This window comes from Geotrypetes seraphini, chromosome 4 (assembly GCF_902459505.1).
Source record: "Geotrypetes seraphini chromosome 4, aGeoSer1.1, whole genome shotgun sequence".
Classification (NCBI taxonomy): domain Eukaryota; kingdom Metazoa; phylum Chordata; class Amphibia; order Gymnophiona; family Dermophiidae; genus Geotrypetes; species Geotrypetes seraphini.
In genome coordinates this window covers 252062254-252082276 of record NC_047087.1, presented here as the reverse complement: position 1 = coordinate 252082276, position 20023 = coordinate 252062254, and the positions used below count along the sequence as shown (strand labels likewise).

The window sequence follows — 20023 nt, the reverse complement described above, 5'->3', positions numbered from 1 at the left end:
CACAAATTATCAAACATTTTCCACCTTACTGTCACCACAGAAGCAGCTACTTTAGGTTCAAACATTTTTTATTGATGTAAACACAGCAAATACAACACCAGTGCACCCCAAAGGTGCACAGTACAAATAATAATGCATCATATACAATAATAGAACAAGCATATGCAATAAAAGAGTAACATCAACCAAACTCCCTCCCCTTCCTTCTTTACATAGGGCAAGTGAGATTAATGAGGGTGGAAAGGTACTTCAAAACCCTGTACTCTTATGAACCCCAAAAATGTCAGACCACCCCTTCCCCCCACCTGAGTCAATTATCCTATCTTTAACTAATTGCCAGAACCTTCAATACACCCCATTTCCCCTCCTCAAACCCCCCTTTCCTCCTCCCAATGATACTCTCCACCCCACCCCACCAGTACTCACCATTACTCTCCCAACCCAACTAACTAACAAATTAGAACACCCATCTTAAAACCACACTGCGACCCTTAGGATGTAAGACTTGCAGGATGTAAGGCTCCCATATATTCAAAAACAACATCTTTTGTTTCCTAGACCATCCGGCATCTCACGCCTCCCAAATGACCAACTGACGCAATTAGTTCCGCCAATGCCAATATGCCGGAGGGTCCGGAACCGTCCAGCACTGAAGAATATATTTCCTGGCCAGTAAACTCATCTTCCTATACAAAGCTCGATGCCCCCTAAGTAAATGGCCAAAAGCCTCTGGCAAATCCAAGACAAAGTCGTCCGAGGTACTGCGTAAGACTCTCCCAATTAACCCTGACATATAAGAGATTATATGCCTCCAGAAGTGCTGAATAATGGGGCAGAACCAAAAGGCATGTCCCAAAGTATGACCCCATCCCACATTTATGACAAAGAGGTGTAGGAAGACCTCCACTATAAAACATCTGTGTATGAGTGTAATAAGCACGTAAGGTCACCCTATAATACGTTGCTCGCAACCAAGCACACGGGGTCACCCCAGGCGTCGCCCTTAACTCTTACTGCAGATATTTTACACAGGTTGATGTAAATATATATTAAGACTTAACTTTAATTGCCTTAATATGGACAAAGGGGGTCTTTTACAAAGCCGTGGTAGCGAAGCTGCTGCAGTAAATTCACCAAAGTCCATTCAATTCCAAGGGATTTTGGTGCATTTATGTTGGCAATATCATTACCATGGCTCTATAAAAGGGGCCCAAAAGTAATTAGGAATTAACCAGTTAAATTTGACATCCAACATCTCTAGCACTTGAGGTATTTGAATCTCATATAATAAAATATTCTTCCTGATACAATTATCTCACTATAGCATGAAAAAAAAATCATCTTGTGGACTAATAAAACAGCATTATGGGGGGAAATTCTATAACAGTGAAGCTGTATTTAGGCACCTGGAGGGTACCATGTGACAACTCTTCTCTAAAGGAAAACAGGCTCCTACTTTGAGGAGTGTGTGGCACAGTGGTTAGAGCTACAGCCTCAGCACCTTGAGGTTGTAGGTCTAACCCCCATGCTGCTCTTTGTGACCCTGGGCAAGTCACTTAATCCCCCATTGCCCCAGGCACATTAGATAGAGTGTGAGCCCACCAGGACAGATAGGGTAAAATACTTGAGTACCTGACTGTAAGTGGTATAAAAATGCTAAAAATAAATAAATAAACTGTTCTCTAAAGGAAAGCAGGCTCCTACTTTCCTTTGTAGAGTACTAACCTAACAGGTAAACTTATGCGCCTATAATGTAAGCATGAGTGCTTGTGTGTGCCGACCAAGAGCTTATGTAAATGGTAGCACCTAAATGCTGAAGATACAGTATAACTTCCAGTACTCTGTAAATTATGTGCATGAGCTCCTCTGCCCAGTCATCACCTATGTGCATGCCCATCTGTGCAATATGTGCATACACTTCTCCCTCCGTATCCATGGGGGTTAGCGGCAGAGCTGGCCCGCAAATATTTAAAAAAATGCAAATAATATTCAGGCCCATTCTGCCCCTAACCCCCGCTTCGCCCCGGCTATTTTAAGCCCTGTAAGCCCCCCCTTAAGCCTTACTTGGTGGTCTAGCGGGTTTTCAGGGCAGGAGCGATCTTCCCATGCTCCTGCCCCGTGCAGATCGCTCACAGGAAATGGATGCCTTGAGCTCCCGTAGTCTCTCGAGCCATTTCCTGTGAGCGATCAGCATGGGGCAGGAGCATGGGAAGATCACTCCTGCCCCGAAAACCCGCTAGACTACCAGGTAAGGCTTAAGGGGGGGGGGCTTACAGGGCTTAAAATAGCCCGAAAAATTAAAATGGGTTTTTGAGTTTAAAAACACGAATAACCAAATCTGCGGATGCTGAAACCACGGATTCGGAGGGGGAAGTGTACTTACAAAATATTGCTTAGACATGTATGTGCATCAATGTAGTCTACAAAAACCATGAAAACAAGAGGCTGGGGGTAATATAAACAATCAAAACAAATCAATAACTCCCCTCAAAAAAAACTTAGAACTACCAAGAACAAATCCTAACAAAGAGGTGCTGCAATCATAGCAAACCTAAAGAAAAAAGCCTCAATTATCTAGACAGGAGAAACCCATTCCACCATCCGTTCATCATAGGCAGAAACAACTTTTCTTGCTATAAACAAGCACCCTCTGTGATACAAAAACCAGGGGAAAAGCGTATTTCTAATCTGCACAAAAGAAAAGTAGCACATAAAACTGTCACAAGCCAGCCTACGATCGTTTCGTAGCATGAACGTTACTTCTTTAGGGCCATCCTCATGCAAATAGCACCACATCAGTTTAATTGGTGCTAACTTTAGGCATAGTCATTTATACCAATTGAAACATGGTGTAAATCCTCATGCCTAAATTAGGCGCAGATCCCCCCTTATTCTATAATCTGCAGGAATGACTCTGATCTACCTTTAACCCTCCCACAGTCACTTCCCTTTAAAGAACAGTGAATAAAATTTACACGTGGATCCTGTGTCTAAAAATACATGTGCAAATTTTAATTCCACTTAGCAGCAATAACGGCTAAAGGTCCCAATTATTGGCACTAATTGGCTCATTATTCAATTATATTACGCACATAAATTGAGAGCACATCCAAATTTGCATGCACAATTTTTAGTGCTTTTTATAGCATTAAGCTGAAAATGTGCAGACTGCTTATATCAAACAGTTTTTATCTATCAATATTGCTTATGCACTCTGGTATTTTTAACGATCTCAACACTGAATAATGTACTATCTATGGATTCCGCCTTTTGCTTTAGGTTTACACATAAAATTTGCAAAGTGATACAGCAAAAACCTCTAATCTGTGAAATTCACACTATTATGCTACAGAATTGTATCTAAGTGAAGGACAGCATCAGAAATATCCTTTCCAGTCAGTTTCAATTTGTTTTTCTTCACAGCATGGGTTGAATATCTTCAGATGTTTGGCTATTTGCATACAGCTCGTGGTATAATTTAAGAACTGGATGAAAGCAGGGCCAGAAAGTTTAAAACTGAAAGTTGCACAGTTTGTAATTACTTGTCTTTTGCCTAAAGCTTTAATGTCCTTGGAACTTTTATAAAGGACAACTTCTATGTGAAAAACTGTGAAAGCAACATTATTTCTAGGATGCACCATCTAACCGTTAGTCAAAAGGGTTAGATTTATGGTATGAGAGAAAATCCAACAGTATAAACTCCTGCATATACAAATTATCGCTCTGGAATATTTTTCCACCCAGAAGAGGGTGCAAGAAATTAAAGTCTTGAGCAAATTTTAAACTGCAAGTGAAATGATCTGAGGTATTTTTTTTGTACTGGTTTGGATTAATTTTCACTTACTACTTAAAAATCTGATCTTAAATATTGTCTGATCAATAATCAGCTGTTAGTGGTCAGCACCTGCATTGAGTATCTGGGACTCACTGGTCAAGAATTTGATGCCCAGATTTATGTGGGTGACACCAACATTAAAAAAAAACCAAAAGGAATTGACCCCAAAATATCCACAAAGAAGAAAATCCAGAGAAAACCAAAAAAACTCTGTGGAATGACACCAACATAATACACTTTTGTGATTCCAAGCTGAATATCATCTGGGACTGCATATAGGGATCTTTCTTCTCCCTGATGCATGACCCCATCGATTCTTATTCTCCCCCCATGATTGCAGCCCCCAAATTCTGATTCTTTCCTGATTTAAAATCCTTATCCCCCAATTCCAGATTCACTGCCCCTTCAGGTGTCCCCTTTAGGTCCCTGGTAGTTAAGTGCATCATCAGGACAGGAGAGAACCCTACTGCTCTTATCCCCAGCAAACTGCTGTTTAAAATGGTGGCTGCGACTTTAGCAGTAATCTTGCAGTTTTACTGTTAGAGGTCAGCCTTCCATATATACAAAAGAATCTTCCAGTCCATGTTCACCTTCCTCGGAGTCAAAATCTGGAATGATCTCGCAGAGACTATATGAACAGAAACTAACCATATCCTACAGAGCTATGCTCAAACGATAGATACTCCAGGGAAGAAGGGTTCTTGAGTGGGCAGACTTGTTGGGCCATCGGCCCTTTTCTGCCATCATATTCTATATCCTATTCCGAAAGAAACTGAAAACTTTACTCTTCGACATTCTAGGATCATCATAAGCACCTGACCTTTACTTAGTTCGCCTATGTTTTATGTTTCCTGTCCCCCCTTCCACTCCCTCCTCCCACCCTAACCCTTTTCCTTTCCTTTCCTCAAGTTGCCTAGAGAACATAAGAATTGCCGCTGCTGGGTCACACCAATGGTCCATCGCGCCCAGCAGTCCGCTCACGCGGCGGCCCCCAGGTCAAAGACCAGTGCCCTAACCGAGACCAGCCTTACCTGCGCACATTCTGGTTCAGCAGAAACTTGTCTAGCCTTGTCTTGAATCCCTGGAAGGTGTTTTCCCCTAAAACAGACTCCGGAAGCCTGTTTAGGTATGCGTGACACACAAATATTAGATTAGATATGAACTGGTTTATGACTAATAAATGCAGTGTAGCAGAAACAGCAAGAAAGGAGTAAAAAAACTCAGTGTGGAACCTTTTAGTAGGGTTACCAAACATCTGGATGTACCTGGACATGTCCTCTTTTTAGAGGACATGTCCGGTCGTCTGGACGGCTTTTCAAAATGTCCTGGTCCTGGGTCCGCATAAGCTTCGGTGGCCAACTCACTCAAAATTAACCCACAATATTCAGTGCTGATGCCTGGATATGGTCAGGAGCTAAATACTGGGGACTAACCTAGTTGGCAGTAAGCATTTAAAAATTCTGCACCACTGCTGGCTGAAAGTCGGGGGTGGGAGTGGAGGATATTTTTTTTAACATATGAAATAATAGAAGAAAATATATCATAGAGTTCTCTTGCACTGACCTTATATCAGAGACCACCATTTTCCAAACATATTTCTCAGCATGCTTTTTCAAGAATTCAACTATTTTATAGATCAGTGAACTAGTCTAGAGTAGTTGACTATTGACTGATTACATCAAATTAGTTGCTAGCAAATTCTGAGAATCTTGCTAATGTAATAAAAATTCACCAAAAATTTATTTAACAGCTTACTGTCAATGCTTTTTAAAGGCAGTTAATAAAAAATTCATTCTAAGTAGACAAATTTTTCAAAAGCATAGTCTTAAAGAACTAATTTACTTGCAAATTCATGCTGGGATTAGTTTGGCTATTAGTGCAAATGAGCAGTTTTCTACATGGATGACGATCTCTTGGAGGGTCCTAAATCAACCCTGAACCAAGATCATCATGGAAATAGCTAACACATAAAAACTGGGATATTCTACTAAACCCGAGACTTATAACTGTGTTGACATGGAATCCATGCAATCATTTTTTGTTTGCCCATTGCTTGATTCTCTTGTACACTGTGCTGAGACCAACATACTGTACAAGCAATGCAATTTGGAAGTTATTGACAAAGAAAAATGACATTTATGCATGCATATCACAAGAATATCAACATGCTATTTCATCCTCATTCTATAAATGGTGCCAAAAAATGCAGTGCATAGTGCATGAGTTAAGCGCTGATTATAGAATCACATTTAACAGCGTCTAAATTAGAATTAGGTACCAGTAAGCATCAAAAAAGGTATGTGCCTCCTATTTATGCCAGGTGCCTAAATCCAATTTAGACACCTACATGTAAAATATGCCCACGATCTGCCCATTATTCACCCTTAACTATGTCAACTTTCTGAAACGCGCCTTGGGTTAGAATAGATTACAATGAATTTTTGGTTATCTAAAGGCAGGAAAAGCAACATAGAAACTGCATGAATTTTATTTTAAGTAATGCGACTATAGAAAATTGAAGGCATAATTCAAATTACTGGAGTCATAAAATAAAACTTACTTTTAGAAGCAGCACGCAGATTGAATCTAACTACTTGCATGGAGTCTGCTTGAACTCTCAGTTCATAATGTTTTGTGATTTCATAGTCCAGTGATTTTATAGTGGAGATAACACCTGTGCTGTTATCAATGCTGAACATACCTGTAATGCAGGACAAAATATTTTTATTATTATTGTTATTTATTATGCTTGATATACCACAAAATATAAACAAAAAAGATAACTGTGCAGTTCACAAAGGTCGCACACCAATCTTTTCCAGCACCCATTTTTGAGCACCTTTTATAGAATTCCTCCTATGTGAATATAAAGGTAAATTCTATAAATGATGCCATAATATAGGTGCTGGGATGATATATGGTGAGCACAAATTCTATGATGGCTGTTCTCTGTGGAACTGTCATTACAGAATACTAGCCTAAGTTTGCAGTTTTGAGCCTATCTATAGGCACAAGCATTTACGCTTTGCCAAAGGCTGGTGTAAGCGCTCATGCCTAGCAGTTGGCAATTAGGTGTATAACCCCTAATATATAACATGCACGCATAACTCAGTGACGCTTCACTGATACGCCCATGCCCCTCCCTTGGTCATACTGTCTTGAAGTTCTGAGCAACAGAAAATGAGCGCCTAGATTCTAGAATAGTGACTAAGGTCAGTTGTACCATAACTGGCAAATGGTGTTCCAATTAAGGCAAATTAGCACCAATTTAAGCTGATAATTGACTGTTAACTTGAATTACCAGACAAATGTTAAATTAAGCTGCATATACAACTGACCTTATTCTGCAAATCGAGGAACTCAATTTTGTGCGCTTTGGCCCCGATTCTATAAAGGGCGCCTAAGTCATGCCTAACGTTAGGCATGCTTTAGGTATCCAATTTAAGTGGTTAATGATCCAATTAAGGGTCTTAACAAGTGATAATTGGTACTTAGGCATCCAAAGGACATAGGGCTAGATTCACAAAGCAAACCGATCGTGTACCGATTGGTTTGCGACCCCTTAGCGACCAAATTCCCCTCCGGCCCGATTCACTTACCTCTTTGCTGATCATCCTCCAATCCGTGCATGCAAATGAGGGGAGGGACATTCAAAAGTAAGGAAGGCAGCGATTCACAATACAGTCAATCCAATCCGACTGGGCTGGCCGGTCAACTGAAGAAGCGACTGCTAGGGAATAGTCAAAAACGTCTTTCCGACTAGAAGCCCTGCTCTCGGCCCTGCAATCATTCCTGCCTGCTTCCCCCTGAATGCCGCCCTGCTCTGCCCCTATCTTCCCCTGAATGCCGCCCTGCTCAATCTTCCCCCTGAATGCCACCCTGCTTTGCCCTGATCTTCCCCCTGAATGCTGCCCTGCTCGATCTTCCCCCTGAATGCCGCCCTGCTCTGCCTCGACCTTCCCCGAATCTCTCCTGTCCTTCCCTGGCCTGTGAGCCTGTGGTTTTAACCTGCGGATTTAAAGCGGGTTAAAACCCGCAGACTCGTAGTGCTAAAAACAATAAAAAAAGGTTAAAGTTAACAAAAAAAAAAAAAAGGGCCCCAGCCCGGACGGACATGCGCAGACCATCTACATATGGTCTGTGCATATGCGCGGATCGCATCCGTGCAGGCAGCAATCCGTGCAGGCAGATGGGGGCGTTCCTCTGATCGCCCCCATCTGCATATTGGGGCTTCAAGAATTCGTTGGACCAGTCTCTTCTTTAGTTGAGTGGCCAGCCCAGTCGGTTTTAAATTTTTTGTTGATGAATCGCGTCACTGTCCAATTTGCATGCGTTTCTCCTCATTTGCATGCACGGATTCGGAGCGGATTGCTGGAGAGGTTAGTGAATGGGGCCGGAGGGAAATTTGATCATAAAGGGGTCACTGACCGATCGGTACACAATCAGTTTGCTTTGTGAATCTAGCCCTTAGATTGGACACCTAAAACACACCTAACTTTAGGCATGACTTAGGAATTCTATGAGCGTTGGAGCTGTTACCACAGCAGCCGGCAATAAAAAACCCTAAAGAAGCTTGATAAAATGGGGATTAAAATAACCCAATGTGGCCATATTTAATCTATTACAGGCTGCTTCAGGGACAGTGACTAAAAGGGGAATATTAAATCACGCTTCCCTTTAGTACAGGCAAGAAGCGCTGGCACTAAACTCAAAGCTCTTTCCAGTTAATTGGTTAGTTAAGTGGACTATTGAGGACATAAAAGACAACTGTCCTTAACATGGTAAAATTGATCCTATGATTCTATTTTCAGTGCATACATTAAAAGGGGCTATTAGTAAGCTGTGGTAAAATATCATATTTTACCTAGCCAAATTTAGGGCTTCTTTTACAAAGCCAGGCTAGCGGCTGCCACAAGGCAAACACTCTGACTTTCATTAATTCCCTATAGACATTGGAGCGATTACCGCAGAAGCAGCCACTAGCACGGGGTGGGGGTGGGGGTGGGGAAGGGATGTTTAATGTGGAAATCATTAACCTATAGTAACACAGTAACCAGGATAGTAACTCCCACCATATAGGGATAGCAGATCTTATAATCATAAAATCCGGACCCATGGCCATGCCCCCAGGCCTGCCCAATTCCACCCAGCTGGTATGTGTGCAATTCTGGAGGCCACATTACCATAAAGATGTGCTTAGAGTTGAGTCGGTTCAACGGAGGGCCACTAGGATGATCTCCGGGCTTAAGGGTCTCTCGTATGAAGAAAGACTAAACAAATTGCAGCTCTACACTCTAGAGGAACGCAGGGAAAGGGGGGACATGATTGAGACATTTAAATACATCACAGAACGTGTCGAGGTGGAAGACGACATCTTCTTTCCCAAAGGACCCTCGGTCACAAGGGGACACCCGCTCAAACTCAGAGGAGGGAAATTTAATGGTGACACCAGGAAGTATTTCTTCACAGAAAGGGAAGTAGATCACTGGAACAAGCTTCCAATGCAGGTGATCAAGGCCACCAGCGTGCTTGACTTTAAGAATAAATGGGACATACACGTGGAATCCCTACGAGGGTAGAGTTAAGGAACTAGGTCATTAGCACTCAGACTTAATGGTCAGAAGAGTGGGCAGACTTGATGGGCTACAGCCCTTTTCTGCTGTCATCTTTCTATGTTTCTATGTTACCCTGTTCTGCCCAAATCATGCCCCCAACCTCTTCTTGTGCTCAGATCCATGTCAGGAGGGCATCTGCAATATGCAGATGTGATGCAATGATGTCACATGCATGTGCGCATGGATGTGTTGCATCCATTCAAGTTTCAAGTTCAAGTTTCAAGTTTATTAAATTTAGATTTTACGCAATATCCAATATTTCAATGCGTATTACATAATTGTAAAAGCCAGGGATGACAAATACAAATACAAATAAAACTATTATACAGACTAATCATTATGTTCTATTAATACAAACTGAAACAAGTAGGTAAAAGGGAGAAATACAATTTATAAAATTAATTAAAAATTAATTAATTCATGCGCAGATGCCCTCCTGACGGGGTCCTGAGCTGGAAGCTTTTAAAAACCCAGACAAAATGATGGGTTTTGAAAAGCCATCCAAACGCCCTGACAGTCCTCTAAAAACAGGACATGTCTGGGTAAATCCAGATGTCTGATAATAATAATAATAATTTTATTTCTTATATACCGCCAGAGTCATGGAAGTTCTAGGCGGTTTATAGTAAGAAGAGCTGGACAATCAGCGACATAGTTACAATGAAGAATCAATAAATACAAGTACAAAGAATGCAAATACAATAAGAAAAAGCTGGACAATCAGCGACAAGGTTACAATGTAGAAGCAATGAATATCAGTGTACAGAATAGGAGAGATGGTGAACGGACAAAATTCTTAGGTAACAAATTGGTTGAACAGTTTCGTTTTTACTAATTTTCTAAAACTAAAATAGGATGAGGAGTGGGTGATAATGTTTCCCAGCCAATCGTTCAGTTTGCCTGCCTGGAAAGCTAGAGTTCTGTCCAGGAATCTTTTGTAACGGCAGGCCTTTATTGTTGGGTGGGTAAATATGTGGATTCCGCGTGTGGGCCTGGTAGTATAACCCAGATTAAAGTGGGAAACCAGGCATAAAGGGGCCAAACCAAAGATTGATTTGAAGCAGAGACAAGAAAATTTAAACAAAACTCTTGCTTCGAGGAGCAGCCAGTGGAGTTTTTTGATAATAGGGACTTATGTGTTCCCATTTTTTTAAATCGAAAATCAGGCGTACTGCTGAATTATGAATAATTCGGAGTCTATGAAGGGTTTTCTTGAAAGTTCCCAAATAGATGATGTTGCAATAGTCCAGTATGCTTAGAATAGAAGATTGCACCAGTAAACAGAATGATGCTGCATCAAAGTATTTTCTGATGGTTCTTAGTTTCCATAATGTCGAGAAGCATTTTTTAGTCAATAAATCCGTGTGAGTGTCTAAAGTAAAGTATCGGTCGAGAGTCACTCCCAGAATTTTTATGGAATCGACAATAGGGAAGTCCTGACCATTCATGGAGATTTTAGAATCTTTGATTTTATCGTTAGGGGTTGTGAGAAAAAATTTGGTTTTATTTGAGTTGAGTTTCAGTTTGAATTCTGTCATCCATAATTCAATTTGTTTTAGGACAAATGCCAGGTGATTCTTTGTCTCTGAAGTTAGGTTTGTGAGGGGAAGAACTATGGTGATGTCATCTGCGTAGATATAGAATTTGACTTTTAAGCTTTGCAATAGATTCCCTAATGGGGCATGATAGATGTTAAACAGGGTAGGGGATAGAGAGGAACCATGCGGAACACCACAAGAATTTGTCCATCTGCAGGATTGTTTATTATCACTGTAGACTTGGTAAGATCGTTTGCTCAGGAAACCCTGGAACCAATTTAACACTTTACCAGATAGTCAATTAGAATGTCGTGATCGACTAGGTCAAAGACACTACTTAGATCTAGTTGTAGGACTAGTGCACTAGAACCTTGGCTGAATAAATTATGTAGGAGATCTAGTAGTGAGGCTATAACTGTTTCGGTGTTAAAGCCTGAGCGGAAGCCTGACTGATTCTCATGTAGAATACTGAAGTTGTCCAAATACATTACTAAGTTCTGGTTGACTAGGCCTTCCATCAGTTTTATAAATAAGGGGATGCTTGCAATTGGTCTGTAATTTGATGTCAGCTTGTGGGATTCTTTCGGATTTTTTATGATTGGGGTGATCAGAATCTGACCTAAATCCTCGGGAAATGTACTGGTCAGTAAGAGAAGAAAGCCAGTTATATAACTTAGCTTTGAAGGAGACAGGGGCAGCTTTCATAACGTTTGGTGGGCAACTGTCTAGTCTGGAGTAAGAATCAGCGTATTTCGTGTAAAGTTTGCAGAATTGACCCAAAGTAGGAATGATGAATTTGTTCCAGGACATGTCTACCCTAGGTTCATCTTTGTATTGCGCCACTGGGTAGTTCAAATGATTAGATGAGGAGACTAGCAGTTTGGATCTCAGATTGGTGATTTTGTTGTTAAAGAATTCCGCCAGCGTATCAGCAGATGGGGGGGGGGGGGGGGAAGTCTGAGGTAGAATAGGAAACGGCCTGTGTGTCATAGAGAATGTTTACTAGATTGGAAAGATTTTTGGTGTTGATGTTTGGTGAACCAATTTTGGGGGCATAAAAGTTAGAGCGTTTAATTGTTATAAATTTTTTGTATTCTTTTAGTTTTTGTCTCGTTTGCCCTCCCTTTGATGTCTCCAGATTTCAGCCATTGTCCTTTGAGTTTTCTTAGCTCCCGTTTCAGAGTTCCTAACTCGTTGTCAAACCAGCCATCTAAATTTTTGTTCCTTTTTCTTCTTAATTTGATGGGGCCATTTTGTTTAGTATCTGTGTACTCATGTTGTTCCAGGAATCTACAGAAAAGGACTCTAAATCTGGGTTAGAAGTCAAGTCAAAATGTGACCAGAATTCCACTGGGTTCACCAAACCTCTTCTAGCTATCATATCTTTGTTCCTTTTTGCCTCTTTGGGTTTGAATCAGGAACGTTGTGCTTGCCAATTAAGTTGGAAGTTGCATAGTCGGTGAGCTGACCATAAAGAATCATTCCAGGTAGCTTGCATCCAGGAGATCTTGGGGTTGACTAGTTCTTTAGAGGAAAATGTGACTAGATCTAATTGGTGGCCTTTTTGGTGGGTCTTTACAGGGGCCGGCACAAAGAAGTCTAGTGAAGAAATAAAGGATAGTAAGTCTTTGGAGTCGCCTTGCTCTGACTGTTCTAGGTAAATATTTAAATCGCCAGTCAGTAGGTTGTAGGGGCCTGCTATTGAGTTTGTGAGGAGGAATTAAAAAAGGTTGGCTTTAGCTGTGGGCCATTTCTTGGGGGGTATGTAGAATAGAGTAATTATTAGGCATTCTTCTAACTGATCTGACCAAAGTTTACAGGATAGAATTTCAAGATCTGCTGTGGAAGTCAATGCTATGATGGTGGAGTAGAATGAGTCACTTAATATGATTGCTAGTCCTCCCCCTCTTCCCCTGTTCCTGGGTAGAGATATAATTTTAAACCCTGGTGGGAGGCACTCGTGTATTATGATGTCATTGTCGGAGACCAACCATGTTTCGGTTAACAGGACAAAATCTGGGTTGGTCTCCTCTAGCCAGTCTTTAACCAGTTGTGACTTGTTTCTTATGCAGCGAATATTTAGGTAACAGCCAAATAAGTTTTGATGGATATGGGAGTTGGAAGTAACTGAATGGTTGAGATTTCTCAGTGTCTGCTGTTTTTTTCCATGGGGTCTGCTAGGTTTACATGAAGAGGAAATGACCGGGATCTGAAAAGGACCCCTTTCGGAACAGTCGTATAGGATTCGATTCACTGCTCTGGGGGGTTCTGAGTTGGAAGAGCGAGTTCTTGTTAGGATTGGAATGGGAATAGAATAAAGTGCGTTGACCCAGCTTTTTGAACATGACCAGTAAAGCATAAGGAAAAGTATTAGATGATTATTTAAAGACGCCATCATGTGGTGAGCAATTGGTAGCGAATAGAATACTAACCAAGAGGGATAAAGTCAGAGGAACAATATCAGCTTATTGGGAACAATATTCGATCAGGTACAATGTTGGGGAACAATATAAGATCAGGTACAATATCAGAAGAAAGAACTATGTCAAATAGGAACCGAGAGGCACCGTGTCAGAAGATTGGGGATAATTTCAGAAGAGGAACAATTCATGGAATTAGAAACAGTAAGGAGCAGTGCTTATGAATTGTGAGGAACAGTGTTAAAATGATTATTTAAAGATATCATCGAGTGATGGTCAGACAGTAGTGGATAGATGCTCCACTCAGTTGCCGGCATGGACCCTTAGGTGCTCTGAAAGTGAGCCGAATCGGTTGGGCGGTTGCAGCCACCGAAGCAAGTGAGGACAGGTTCTTTCCGAGGATTCAAAATGGTCCCAGCTGTTCAGGGGGAATGGGGGGGCAGAGCAGGCTCACAAGCACAGGGACCCGAAGGAGCTCAGAAAGTGAGCCGATTTTGTTGGGCGGTTGCAGCCACCGAAGCTCCCTTACCCGCTGCTGCCTTTTTAAAGAGGATCCCCGCTGGTTCGGGGGAGGAGCGGAGTCGTGCTGATCTTGCCGCTAGCCCGCTGGTATCGGTGCGGGAGGCAATACCTAGGGATAACCCTACCACAGTATATAAATAGTGCAGTTTCAGTTCAAGCTTTCAAGATGTGTGTTATTTCTAGAAAAATAATGTCAGGTTTGAGCTGGCATTATTTTTCCTCACTGGTAGTTACGAGTGGTGAAAGCATAGCCCAATGCTCCAGGGCAGCTATTTAAAGTGGTCAGTGCATACAACATATCACCTCATACCCTCTGATTTCTCCCAGATCATCTACCTCATGATGATTCCCTTCTCCTGCAGAAGAAACTCATCTGTTAAAGGGCCCTTGACACAATGATCTCCTGTCAGTTACCAGGGCTATTCCTGATGTCTAGTGTGTGTGTGGGGGGGTGGGGGGTGGGGGGGGCACAAGGGTGAACTCTAGTTCCTCCTGCCCCCTAGGTCACCAGCAACAGAATGGTTCTGGTCAAAGCCTAACACTAGCCTTACTGCTAGGGCCCAAGCTCCTACATAAAGAGCTTATTTATTAATTAAAGAACAGATAAGAGGCATGAGAAAAGATGACTTACCTTCCTCATTTCCATAAACAATTGAATAGACAATGGTTTGATTCAACGCAGCAGCAATTACAGCAACTACTATGGTCCCTTTTGGTGCAGCTTCACTCAGAGGTGGGGGTCTGATTAATGAAAGAAAATAATTTTGTTTTCTTACAATGTGCATGACAAAGGTCAATAAATTTAAAGACATATAATTGATAGCTTTTTTTTTTTTTTTTAATTAGACTAGGTCAGTCAGGTAGAAAATGAGATGATACTGCTTCTCTGTGAACATGAACCATAAGTTTATTGCAATGACGTTTTGGGGTTTTTTTTTTCACAGTACGGTAATTATTTATTTGGTTGAGATACACATACATTGCACTTCTGAGTTGGCCCATATGTATTTTAGACTTAAACCTGTGAAATAAAGTACAGTTATACTCCTTGATATGCAATTCAGTCATAGATACCCTTTGGGACGCATTTACTAAACTGCATTAAGTGTTATTTTGCATTTAGGGGCTGATTCTATAAGCAGCGCCTATAAAAAGGTGCCAGCCAAATGTCAGTCATGCTTAGGGGCTGTTTACAGAATCACGGCTAGCAGAGCCTATGTCAAAAATTGGGCACTGAAATGTAGGCAAGGGTTTTAAAAACCTACATTTCAGGCGCCTAAGTTTTTGGAGAATCGTGCTTAGATGCATTTAACTCACACTCCACCCATAGAAACACCCACTTAGGTGTTAGGTGCTTCTAAGCACATTGCGATAGGCGCTAACTTTTAATAGAATTGGATAATTTAAAAAATTTTAACCAATTATTAAGGCAGTTAAGAGTATTTTGTCAATTAAGGCCCCCTTTTACAAAGCCGCATTAGGCATTTTTATCGCCAACCGTGGCAGTAAAAGCCAGCTGTAAAAAAGCCTTAATGCAGCTTCATAATAGAGGTCCTAAGACAACTATTTTTTCTGCGGCCCTCCAAGTGCCTAAAATCCAAAATGTGGCCCTGTAAAGGGTTTGAGTTTGAGACCACTGTACTATACCCTCCTGTGTACCACCCCAATAACACTTACGGCTGTAGGTGGCACCTATATGGCAGTATTATAGGATTTTGGTGGACTCACACATTCTATCAAAAGTGTAGGGGTTAGAATGGCTTATGGGCCTAGGTCCTCTATGGTCACTAGCCAACCTACCCGACTACTTAAGACATCTGTGTGCAGCTCTACTAGGCTTCCTCATACCAGATGTTGCTGTTTTAGAGACAAGCATGTACCTTTTTTTTCTCTTTTTTTGTGTGATGGAAGGGGGTCAGTGAGCACTGGGGGAGTGTGGGAGTGTCTTTCCTTGATGCATGCAGTGGTCATTTGGTCACCTTTGTGGCACTTAAATACTTCTAAAAATGGTCTAATTGCAAATGTCTAAGTTACATCCAGGATATCTTGCAAAATGTTTGATTATCGCTTCAAAACATCCATGTCTAACCCACCCTTAGGCACACCCAAAGCCCATTCATAGCACGCATCCAACATGCCCATCTCGTGCTCTGCACGCACAGAGACTGGGACACCTCACCAGACATCCATAAAGGCAGTTTTTATTATTAGCACTTGGACATCCTGGCAATTAGGATGTCCAAGTGCCGATTTAGGAGCTTTTTGGACATCTATGTTTTTTTAATTATGAGCCTGAATGTATGCAAATCAAGTTTATGCAAATTCATTGTACCTAAACCTGACTGGCAAGGGGGTATTCCAGGACCAGTTGAGTAACACTGCTCAATACCATCCTTACCATATAGTTCCACAACATCCAATAATTTGATCTGGCCTATTACTTTGATTATAATTTTGGACCCTGGAATCATAATCATCCTGTTAGTTATCCTCACTCTATAGATTTTCTAAAGTGTCTATGTGAAAATAAATCTCCCCAGAAAAATGCAGATTTTTTATTTAAAACAAGAAAAAACATACTATTATTTTTCCTAAACTACTGGAAACTTAATCAAAATATAGAGCTATCATTGTAGACTGTAAATAGCATTTTGTAAATGGTTCTCTTTCATAAAATAATCACACGGGGAGGGGGGGGGGTTCTTTCACTAATGATTAGCTCATGTCTTCTGCAGCAAGATCCATAGTAATAAAATTGGTTCTGTGGCAGATAACATATGCTAATCTTTGGTGTAAAAAAATGTCCATTGTTCTTTCTTTCTTGTTTTAGTTTTAAGGATTCACAATACAGTTTAGAGAACTATTTCTTCAAGAAGTACAGTTTAGTACTATTTCAATAGAATGTCAGTGTTCATATTCAAAAGTTCTTCAAAATTTCAGCCACATAGCTGCACAATTTCTCTCAGCTTTGATAAGCTGGGTACAGGAATACTATTAGGTATAGGTATGCATATTTAAAGAACCTATTGGCTTAAATATAATATGCTGGATAGAAGAAGAAAGAACGAGAACAAACAATCTAATTGAAGGAATGATAGGTGCAGAGATAAATTGTTGCAGCAAGGCTTTTGTCACATATTGTATGTTAGTGAAAGGTAAAAACCAGAAACAGAGTTATAACTAAAAACAAGATAATGAGTATGATGTGGAGAATAATGTGAAAAAAAGCAGAGACATGAAACAAATACTGCTTTTGAGTTTCACTGAAGAACAGTTTGGAGAGTAACCACTGGTTAGACTCACTTTGAAGGAATGATAATTCATGAAAGTTCTTTTGAAGGTAATGAGAATTAACCACAGGTATCTACAATATAATTCAGTGGGTCAGGATATTAATAATAATAATAATAATAATAATTTATTTTTGTATACCGCCATACCCAGGGAGTTCTAGGCGGTTCACAACAAATAGATGAGTTACATACAGTGCAGTTGAAAAAGAAGAACATAGCAAGACAATCAAGGGTCAAACTAGTTTACATTGACAATTTAAGTAAGGAAGGACTAATACAGAGCATAAACGGTATTTACCGTAAAAGAGTACAATTGAATTTGAGAGAAAGGGGAGCAAAGCATATTGTATGAGAGGAGGGGGCAGGGATCATTGGGAGGGGGGAGGAGGAGGGGGAAAAAGTAAAGAAAGGTGGGCTGTGTTGAGGGGGGGAGAGAAGGAATTGGTCAGATGCAGAGAAGAGAGTTCGATCTGTTTACTAATGGGGAGAGGGGGAGCGTTAAGGCGGAAGAGGGGAGCATTAAGGATTTGGTTCATTGAAAAGTAGAGTTTTGAGCTTTTTTCTAAAGTGGAGGTATGAAGAGGCATCAAGTATAATTTGGGCGAGCCATGAGTTTAGTTTGGCCGCTTGAAAAGAGAAGGTTCGTTCAAGGAATCTTTTAAGATGACATGCTTTCAGTGAGGGGAAAGCGAACATAGTTATTCTGCGGGAGCTCTTATTATTATAGTTCAGGTTGAAGTGGGGGTAGAGATAGTCAGGTGACATACCCAATACGGTTTTGTAGCAGATGCAAGAGAACTTAAATAGGATCCTGGATTCGAATGGCAGCTAGTGCAACTTGTGGTAGAAGGGGGATATGTGTTCCCATTTCTTCAGGCCGAAGATAAGGCGGATGGCGGTGTTTTGGACCAGTCTCAGCTTCTTGGTGACTTTCTTGAAGGCGCCTAGATAAATGATGTTACAGTAGTCCAGGACGCTAAGAATAGAAGCTTGGACCAGCAGACTAAAGGAGGTTTCGTTAAAGTATTTTTTAATGGTGCGGAGTTTCCAGAGTATTGAGATGCATTTTTTAAACACTAGGTCAGTATGTTTCTCTAGTGAGAGATGTTTGTCTAAGGTGACTCCTAGAATTTTTAAGGATTGCTCGATACAGTAGTCTAGGCCATTGATATGTATTGCAATTTCCTTGATTTTGTCGTTTGGGGATGCTAAGAAGACTTTCGTTTTTTCTGGGTTTAGCTTTAGCCTAAACGCTGTCATCCAAAGTTTGATCTGATTTAGGGTGAGAGATAGCGAGTTGAGTAGCTCTGAGGTAAGGTAGGAGAGCGGAATGATTATGGTGATGTCATCTGCATATATGAAGAATTTGAGTTTCAAACTCTGCAGAAGGTTTCCTAGGGAGGCAATGTAGATGTTAAATAGGGTGGGGGACAAGGGGGAGCCTTGTGGGACCCCACAGGGGTTGACCCAGCTGTAAGAGGTAATGTCGTCCTTGAACACCTTGTAGGTTCTTGTTGTCAGGAATTTGCGGAACCAGTTGAGAACATGGCCTGAGATTTCAATAGATGTTAGGCAATCTAGTAGAGTGACTTGGTCAACCAAGTCAAATGCGCTACTCAGATCGAGTTGCAATATAAGAGCGCTTGAGCCTTGGCTGAATAGTTGATGAAGGTAATCAAGCAGAGAGGCTAAAATTGTTTCAGTACTGTGGCCTGACCGGAAACCGGATTGATTGTCATGTAAGATATTGTGTTTTTCTAAGTATGTGGTGAGTTTGGTGTTTACTATCCCTTCTGCTATTTTGGTGACCAGGGGGATATTGGCGATTGGTCTAAAGTTGGATGCCTTGTTAGATGGCTCTTTAGTATTTTTCTTAATTGGCAAAATCATAATGTGCCCTTGTTCAGCTGGGAACTTCCCAGAGGTTAGTAGAGAGTTGATCCAAGTCAGCATTTTGGCCTTAAAAAAGACTGGGGCCGATTTCATGACATTAGGGGGGCAGGTATCTAGTCTGCAGTAGGAATTGGCATACTTATTGTAGTATTTACTGAAAGTTTGCCAGTCTATGGGTGAGAATGTGTTCCAGAATAGATCGGCTCTTGAATCGTCTGAATCTAGAAGAATGGGGAAACACCAGTGGGGTTTTGTTGGGATTTATTTTACCTCTGCTAGTATGGAATTTTTTATTTCTCGTTTTTGGGTTATTATTATTTGTTGGGCTTGTGGTTTTTAGTTGGCAATCGAGTTCAAAATTGCAGAGGCTGTGATCCGACCATAGAGAGTCGGTCCAGTGTTCTTGTTTCCAGAATATTTTGGGGTTAGGTAGCTCTCTTGAGGAGAAAGTGACTAAATCTAATTGATGGCCTCTTTGGTGGGTTTTAATTGGTGGAGGTTTGAGGTACCCTAGTGAAGAGATGAGTGACCAGAGTTCTATGGTTTCAGATTGGTCTATTTTTTCCAGGTGGATATTGATATCTCCACAAAGTAGGTTGTAAGGGCTATATAGAGAGTTAGTTAGTAAAAAGTCGGAGAAGTGATCCTTGGCGAGGTTCCATTTATTTGGAGGAATGTAAAACAGAGTTATTGTTAGCGCAGCCACTAGGGATTTGGACGATAGTGAGAGGGAAAGAATTTCTAGGTTTGGAGTGGATTTTGAGCTTAGAATAGAGCAGTGTAGGTTGTCTTTGAAGATCATGGCTAGGCCTCCCCCCCTGCCCCAAGTTCTAGCCAGCGATAAAATTTTGAAGCCTGGGGGAAGGCAGTCTTGGATAATAATATCGTTATCGGATAGTAGCCATGT

The 20023-nt window shown here is 41.1% G+C and overlaps 1 protein-coding gene across 6 annotated transcripts in view; it reads right to left on the bottom strand.

Moving 5' to 3' along the window:
• PCDH15 (protocadherin related 15) overlaps positions 1-20023 on the bottom strand; it is a 2123136-nt gene that overhangs the window by 186371 nt on the left and 1916742 nt on the right. For all 6 annotated transcript variants that reach the window (XM_033941002.1, XM_033941006.1, XM_033941004.1 and 3 more), the window contains 2 exons: positions 14562-14671; positions 6396-6536 (listed from right to left, as the gene is read on the bottom strand). In XM_033941002.1, the coding sequence (XP_033796893.1) occupies positions 6396-6536; positions 14562-14671 (251 nt within the window). The remainder of the gene's footprint in view (positions 1-6395; positions 6537-14561; positions 14672-20023) is intronic.